At 62.5% G+C, this 7,934-nt stretch overlaps 1 protein-coding gene across 1 annotated transcript; it reads right to left on the minus strand.

Moving 5' to 3' along the window:
* Window positions 1-1,600: 1,600 nt before the first annotated feature.
* Window positions 1,601-7,934, minus strand: BAK1 (BCL2 antagonist/killer 1). The gene is made up of 6 exons (XM_065912997.1): window positions 7,685-7,934; window positions 5,687-5,766; window positions 4,750-4,885; window positions 4,288-4,431; window positions 3,029-3,209; window positions 1,601-2,908 (listed from the first exon to the last, which is right to left on the minus strand). Exons 2-6 carry the CDS (start codon window positions 5,754-5,756, stop codon window positions 2,804-2,806), a joined length of 636 nt encoding a protein of 211 aa, XP_065769069.1. The 5' UTR covers window positions 5,757-5,766; window positions 7,685-7,934; the 3' UTR covers window positions 1,601-2,803.

Here is a 7,934-nt window from a genome sequence, read left to right on the forward strand (position 1 = left end):
CACACTGAGGCCGCCTCACTCAGCAGGTGACAGTGTTTCCTTCCGCGGGCAGGCTGCACTGCCTCATCTCGGCGGTACCACAGACTGGGGAGTCTAGCCCTCCCCGGAGGAGACGAAGAACCACAAATCTTGCGAAGAATTTAACTTCCTTAATACCTGCAAAGCCCATCTGCTCCCTGTACCCCCAGAATCCCCCCTAAGAATGTATTTATATTTCTCTTTGGGCAACTTCATCTTGACAGAATGCGGGGTGGAGTGGAACCCTAGGCACAGGCCTAAACCTTTTGGGGGCTGCTCCGCAGGCCGTTCAGGAGAGAGCGGAAACCACGCAGCCGCCGCCACCACCCACCCTTAGCCCAGCTTTCCGCCGGGATTGGGTGGGCGGTGCGCCCCGAGGCCCCGCCCATAAGGGGCACGCTTGCGCGCCCGAGGCGGCGGCGGCCATCTTTGATCCGGGCAGTCCGCTGGCCTCCAGGAGTTCTCAGAGCGGTCGCGTGGTTCCCACCCGCGCGGCGAGTAGGCGATCCCTGCCTCCCCACCTCGCCCCGTGGCTGACCTGTGCTCGAGACCAACGGCCCCGGCCCCCACCCCTCCGGCCTCCACGTGAAGCCTCGAGCCAGTGTCCTGGTGGCCAATGCTAGCTCCCCGCCCTTTTTACCCGGTGACTCTGGGCAGGCACCTCAGTTTCCTTATCTGTAAAATGGGAGTTTAACAACCCTCCCCGCCACAGCTATACCTGCTGATTGTTGGGCACGTATGATAAATTCTCAGCATAAAGCTCCGCAGAGTGTGTTCCATGAAAACTGTCTACGAGCTCTTCCTGCAGGAAATTGCAAGGGGCCTTGTCGCCACCACCCTTCCAGCCCCCACAGCTCGCAGAGGTCCACTCTCAACGACTGCAAGCAGGACGTGGGCTCTGTGAAGACCAAGTCGGAGGGCCCAGGGGATTGGCAAGATGCCCTCGGGGAAGTGAAAGAGAAGCCCGAGTCCTTTAGGACTTGTGTGTGACCACTTTTGGAAAGGTGTCAGAAAACAGACCAGGGTGCCCGGGACTGGAAAGATTTTGTCGGTTTGGGAACATTTAAACGCCTCCGTGCTTGTTATTTTTATCACCCCTGGCTGCCTCCCCATAGGGACTCCCATGCAGCAGAGAACTCCTAGAATGAAAAGCCTTGTGTGCGTGTGAGCTGTGGGGGACATGGCGAAGAGGGAGCCGGGACGCTGCGTTCCAGGTGGAGCAAGCGTGGGTGGTGGCCCCTGGAAGGGAGAGTTCAGACCAGCCCTGTGGGGGTCCCCAGGCAAGGGCAGCTGCTCCACCAACTCTGCAACCCGAGCCTAGCAGTTTGGGGACCCCTGACTTCCTGTGGGAATGGGAAACTCGCCTGGAACCCCAAGAAATGAGGAAAGTTCCTGGAGTAGGGGGTAGCGAGTGGGTAGGGGCCAAGGCCTTCTAGAGGGCTGGAGAAACACACCCAGACCGCCACAGCATTTTGGAGGCTCCAAAGGAGACCCATCAGTAAAAACCAGGTGAAAGTCACTCGTGCTCAAGTTCCCCCAGTCAGCCTGATGAAGAGAACAACAGTGGAGACGACAAAAGGGATCAAGTCTGAGTGGGGGTTGCAGTTTATTTTCAGACACACTCAGAGGGTGGGAGGTGGCCAGCCGGCTCCCTCTGCGTCCCCTCCCTGCATTTGGTTTAATCAAGAACTCCTCTCCCCTGACCTCTGAATCCCTCAGCTGTGCAAGATAGACGAGGCACTTGACCCCACCATCAGGAGGGGGTCAGGCAGGTGTGGGGTGCGGAGGGTAGAGGTCCGGGCGGAGTTCAAGTATTCACAGTTCCCCTGTGCACACCCCCGGATTACACTGTGCCCAGGCCAGAAGGGAGGGCCCCAGCCCTGGGGTTCCTAGTGGTGTTTCTAGCCCTTCTCTCACTCAGAAACTTACGATGCGCTCCCTGCCCCTTTCCCTGATAATACAAACGCAGTCCTAAACCCTGTAGTCCAGGTGAGGTGGGGGCCTGGGCAGTGCGCTCACCTGAGACCCCTCCCTTCCTCACCTGGAGTGGGGAGCTGCTTGTAGTGACGGGTGGGAGCAAGTGGTAACATGTGGGGGGACAGAGGCCCTCAGGAGCTCTGGTCTGCACCCCACCCCACCCCGAATCCCTGAGAGTCCACCTCCAAAGTCAGTATGGGCCGGGGCGGGGGGGGCGGGGAGCAAGGGCTGCAGGGACCTCGTCCCACGCGCCCCCCGCCCCAGTCCTGTTCCTGGGGAATGTGATGCTCAGGAAGGGCCAGGTCTGGGCTCCAGGCCCAGCTTTCAAGCTCAGCCTTCCAGAACTGCTGAATTCTGGGGAAGGGTAGAGCTACTAACCCCCACAGCCCAGATGTCCTGGCTTTGGGCAGACTGGTGGGAAGGAGGGGTGCCCTTCTAAGGGTATTATAAAAAGCTAAAACCGTTAATGACGACTTGGAAGAAGTGGTTCCCAGCCTCTTGCTTCCCCAAGTTATCAGTCTCCCCAGCACCCAGCAGACAGGGCTGAGGGGGTCCCAGAGAGCTAAGGGAGAGGCCACCGCCCCACTCTGAGAGGGGGCCCGTTAGCACCATGCAATGTTGGAGCACCCAGCAGTCTGATGGATGCCCCTGGACAGGGGCCCTCCAAAGCCGGAGTGCCCACTTACTAAAGCTTCTGTGCTCTTAATGGGGGGGCAGGGGGACACCCCTGCTGGAGAGGAGGTGAGGGGAGAAGCTGGGGCCAAAGTTCACACAGGGGTCTCAGGACCCCAAAGGGCCCCTCCAGGAGTCATGACTTGAAGAATCTTCGTACCACAAACTGGCCCAACAAAACCACAGCCAGAACTATGACTACGTTCTTGATGGGGCCGTTCCCCAAGTCCAGAGCTGCCACCTGCCAGGAGAGACAGAGGGGTCATGGGCGGAGGTGGCTGGGGAGGGCCGGTGGCTCCCGGGGCCCGGGGTGGGGCGGCTCCAGCAGCAGGGACGGGGTGACCAAAGCTCAGGCACTCACCCAGCCACCCCTCTGCGCGATCCACCTGGCGATGCAGCGACGCAGTATGAAGTCGGCCACAAAGCGGGTCACCTGGCCCAGGAAGCCGGTCAGGCCGCGCTGGTAGACGTAGAGGGCCAGGCGGTAGCCGAAGCCCAGCAGAGCCACCACGCGGCCCCAGTTGATGCCGCTCTCAAACAAGCTGCAGGCAGGGGAGATGCCATCACTGGAGACCCCCGGGGGGCCCTTTATCTTCCTTCCCCCTCCCATCTCTTTGGACCCCCCACCCCCATCCCCTCCCTGCTGGAAAGCAAAAATGGCTTAGCCGTGAACTGGGGGGGCAGAGGCTGCCCCAGCCTGGCCTTGATCTGGGAAGAGCCCGTGTCCCTGTGAAAGGAGAAAGCTCAGAGGGCAGATGAGTGGGGCGCTGCTGCTGGGGCTATGGCCCCGTGCTGGGGGCGCAAAGGCTCACAGAGCCTGGAGGGCAGAGCGGGCGGGTGGAGGCAGCGGGGAGATTACCTGTGGGCGCTGCTGCTGGCCTGGCAGCCCGGGGACGGCAGAGAGAAAAGGACAGAAGAGGAGGTTAGGACAGTCTTGGAATCACAGCGGAGTGGGCGGTGACCTCTAAGGACACAGGCAGGGCATTCAGCTCTGAGCGCTGATTCCATCTCCTGCTCCTGCCTTCACCCTCAGCCTCGAATCTACCCCAAGGCTGACTTCCTTAACCCAGATGGTGACAACGGCTAACACCTCTAAGTGTGCACGCGGTCCTAAGTGTATTTCCTCTAGTTTATGGACCAGGAAACTGAAGGCTAGGATGTGCCACAAGACCGGTAAATGGCGAAGCTAGGATTCGCCCAGGCTGCTGGTCTCTTGAGGCCAGATCACAGCATCAGTCATCTTCAGGACCCGGTGGGCTGAAGCCAGGTTCAGCAATCATCTTTGGTGTGAAATGTGGTTCCAAATCAGAACGACAGCTGTGTCCCAGCAGTGCTGGAGAGCTCTGGGGACACCCCCACTGTGGGCTGCCCCCCCACAGTCCTGATCTACCAGCTCATGTTGGTGTCAGGGCTCATGAAGGCTGTGCCCTTGTGTACAAAGATGAGGAGCCTGGGCTTAGAAAGAGAAAGACAGGGGCCCGAGGCCACGCGTGAGTTAACAGCAGAGGCAGGGACAGAAAACACATCTCCCGACACCAGCAGAGAAGCTTGTCTCCCGTCTCACAGGCAGAGCCTGGTGCGGCGGGGACAGCGCCGTGGAGGGACGGTGGCCGGGGCTACCTGGACGCGATCTTGGTGAAGTACTCATAGGCGTTGTCTGCCGTCGGCTGCAGGTGCTGCAGCATGGCCTGGAATTCCGAGTCGTAGCGCCGGTTGATGTCGTCCCCGATGATGGCGAGCTGGCGGCCCACCTGCCCCATGGTGCTGGAGGAGCAGGAGGCGGCCAGTGAGTTAGGGCCCGGGCTGGCAGCGAACTGCTCCTGCCCGAGATGCCCTGGCCTGCAGTGCCCCGCCTGGGAAGTCCTGACCGTGTTCTCAGACACGAGGGCTGGCCCGGGCACAAGGGCCAGGCTGTGCTGAAAAGGGTGCCGGTTCTGGGATGGGAGTGGTGACCGAATGCAAAAGGGCAGTAGCGGGAGAAGCCCCTCCCGGCTTGCTCCGCTCCCAGAACCGACAAGGTGATGCCGCGTGAGCCTCCGCTTCTCTCAGCATGTCCCCGTGGGCCCAGGGGCCGCAGCTCACCTGCTGGGTTCTGGGTGCAAAGTGGCCATCTCTGGGTCAGTAGGCGCAGCCGCCCCCTCGGCCTCCTGCTCTTGCTGATGGCGGTAAAAGACGTAGCTGCGGAAGACCTCCTCCGTGTCCCGGGCCACCTGCTCCTCTGGGGACCAAAGCTGGGAGTCAGGGAGGAAGTGCTCTGGGGAGGAGGGTTCCCTCTGCCGGGAGACACACCTGTCCCTCCTCTAGCCCTCAGGTGACACCTAGGGCTGACTCTGAGTAGAGCTGTCTTCTCACAGCAGCCTTGTGGAGGAGGCGACCGCCCCGTTTACAGATGGGGAAACTGAGGCATGGTGTTAGCATCACGTGCACGAGGTCATGCGGCTAGAGTGAGCAGTGTGGCCAGGATGGACTCCCGGGCGTTTGGGTCTCTGATGTTTAGTGTCCAAGGCACCAGGCCCTATGGCTTGGCTTAGGAACCGTGGGAAACAGAGTTTGAAATTGCAGCCCAGGAAAGTCACACTGGGATATAGTGAGCGGCCTGGGATGCTCAGGCCAGGAAGCAGCCTGTGCTGGGTGGCAGAGCTACCGGCCTTCTGGGTGGTCCCCTTGGGAGAGGGCACTCTCTTCCTTCCTCCCCAGTCTCACAGCCCGTCTCCCCGTTGGGCGGCCCTGACCAGGTGATAAACCGCCTCACTTCCTTATTTCCCCAGCTGGGATAAGACAGCCGCGCCCACGCCTTCCCTACACGTCCTTCACCCCCGCTGCTCCCAGGGCTGGGTCTTGCCTGCACCCCGGCTGCTGAGCCGGCTGGCCGCCTGCACTGGGTGGGGAGGTGCTTTTCCCCTTTGTGCAAGGCGGGTAAACTGAGGCGGGCCCTTGGGACCATCCGGGTCTGCTCTCGCCAACCTCCCAGCTGGCCCCGGTGGCTATGGGGTGGGTGAGGGGGCAGTCAGACCCTTACCCGAGGTGGAGGAGGGGTCAGGCTCGCCGCAGCCCTGCCCGGGGGGACCTGGGCCTTGTCCGGAAGCCATTCCTCAGGTCCTGGGGAGAAGAGGAGTGTCAGACTGTTGGGGGTAGATAGGAAAGCAGAGATGGGACAGGGGCTCCGGCAGTCCGTGGAGGTGTGGAGGGCCGCCTCCAGAAAGACCCACTGACCCAAGAACTTATCACTTCACTGGCGGCTCTTCAAGGAAGACTGGGGCTGAGGAAGGCCAGGCAGCCAAGACTCCCCCCACCGGGGACCAGCCCAGGCCCTGGGGCGGGGAGGCCACAGAGGTGGCCAAGCGGCTGTCTCGTCACGTCTTACCCCACTCTGGGCCGGGGAGGCGGGTTTCAGAGGTGGGGTTTCCTTCCGGGGCCGCTGGGGCCCCCTGCACCCTATCCAGTCCATGCTCACCGCAGACTCGCCACCTTCCAGCCAGTGACCCTGAAGGCCGTCCCCGAAGGTCCCACTCCCCCCCGCCTAGTCAGAGCACACCTGTTCTCCAACTCGGGCCTGTTAGCCGCACACAGCTCGCGAGCGCCTCTGGTGCCCTCCTCACACGTGCGGGAGGAGGCAGGGTGGGCACCGTCATGCCCACTGCACAGGTGGGAAAACTGAGGCACAAGGAAGGCCCCAGGCCGCAGGGCTAGTCAAGCCGTCAGGGCGACCTGAATTTCCACACGCTTCCATTCTCTCCTCGGCACTCATGTCAGACTTGCTTCCCAGTCTGTGGGGCCTCAGAGCGGCTCCTTTGCAGGGCCGCCTTCCCTGCCAGTGTCGGTCTCTGCCCTTGCCCCGCCTGCCTAGCAGGTGGCTGAGGAAGCCACGTGTACCCCTCGCCCTCCTGTCTCCGGCCCCCGTTTTCCCCCTTTGCCGGGTTCTGACCACAGCCCCTGGAGGCTCAGTGAACCCTGGGCAGCGCAAGTATTTCCTGGACATAAGCTGTTTCACTTTCAGTTTGCACGCTCCTCATTGCCCCGCGCCCCAAAGCTGCCTCCATCACCCAGGCGGGAAGCCCCCCTCCTCCCGTCACTCGGGAGGGCCCAGCCCAGGCCCAACACATATGCCGCCCTCTCCTCCCAGGGAGGGCCGGTGTACCCCCTCCTCCCTGGGAGGGCCCGTGGACCATATACCCTCCCCCCTCAGGCCTGGGGCCATTTTCCAAAGGGCCTCAGGAGAAGGGTGGGGAGGGTCCACCTGTGTGCCCCACCCTTCACTGTCAAAGGGGCAGGGACAGGGAGAAGGGAGAAGGAACCTCTCCTACGGCCCACGGTCCCCCGCCTGCTTAAGACAGAACTTTGCTTGGCACCCCGCATCCTAGAAGCTGCTTCCCGAACAAGGCGCCTTTCTCCCTCCCTTGGTACCCAAACTCGGTGCCCCCCAGGACATCATCAGGGCGGAAGGATGCTAACTGCACCTCGATTCCCTTTCCCACTACCCCTGGGGCTCACCGCTGGTGATAATGTGGAGCCTTGGAACTCGCCCCAGGGCCAGAGGCCTGAGTCGACCCGGGACTTCCTCTGCCCCCATCCAAGTGGCCTGACTTCCTGGTGGGGAGAGTCCGCTGTGCCCCAGCTTTTGGGTTTGCCAGGCCCAGGATGCTGCTGGAGTTGGGGGGAAGGGGGCAGATCCTGACCTGGGCTTAGGACTCCTGGGGCAGCAGGAAGCACTGTGAACGATCTCCCGCCGCCCTTGACCTTGACTCTGACCTCCACTCCCATCCCCCAGACTGCTAAAGAACCTGGCTCTTTGGCACACGATTCTCCGGCAGCCAGAGCCAGGGCAAGAGGGGACGCCGCCTGAGGGGCAGCCCGAGGGAGCCCCGGCTGGATCGGGCCACCTTCGAGGGTTGGTGGAGCTGCCCGGGCAAGCTTCGCGGCATCCCCCTCCCCAGCGGGCTCCCCAGGGGCTCCCTGCCTCACCTCGGGCCTGGGGCTGCCCAGGGAGGGGGGCATGGGCAGGACTGTCCCGGCTTACCTCCCTGGACCCTGACCCAGGCCCGGGATGGCCCAGCGGGGCGGAGGCCAGAGATCCTGAGGGGCCAGGGACTGCTCCCAGGGTCGGGTCCCCAGGCCTGGCTTCCAGGAAGGGGTGTCAGTGGATCCCCGGTGTCTGGAGTGCAGCCTCTGCCGGTCCCAGCGCGGCCCTAGGGACCCGCGGGGCTGCGGCGATCATAGAGGTGCCAGCGGCTCCCGGCTCCCATCAGCTCCCTCTAGAGGAAGTAGCT

The sequence above is a fragment of the Muntiacus reevesi genome, chromosome 20 (assembly GCF_963930625.1).
Source record: "Muntiacus reevesi chromosome 20, mMunRee1.1, whole genome shotgun sequence".
In the NCBI taxonomy this organism is placed as follows: Eukaryota; Metazoa; Chordata; class Mammalia; order Artiodactyla; family Cervidae; genus Muntiacus; species Muntiacus reevesi.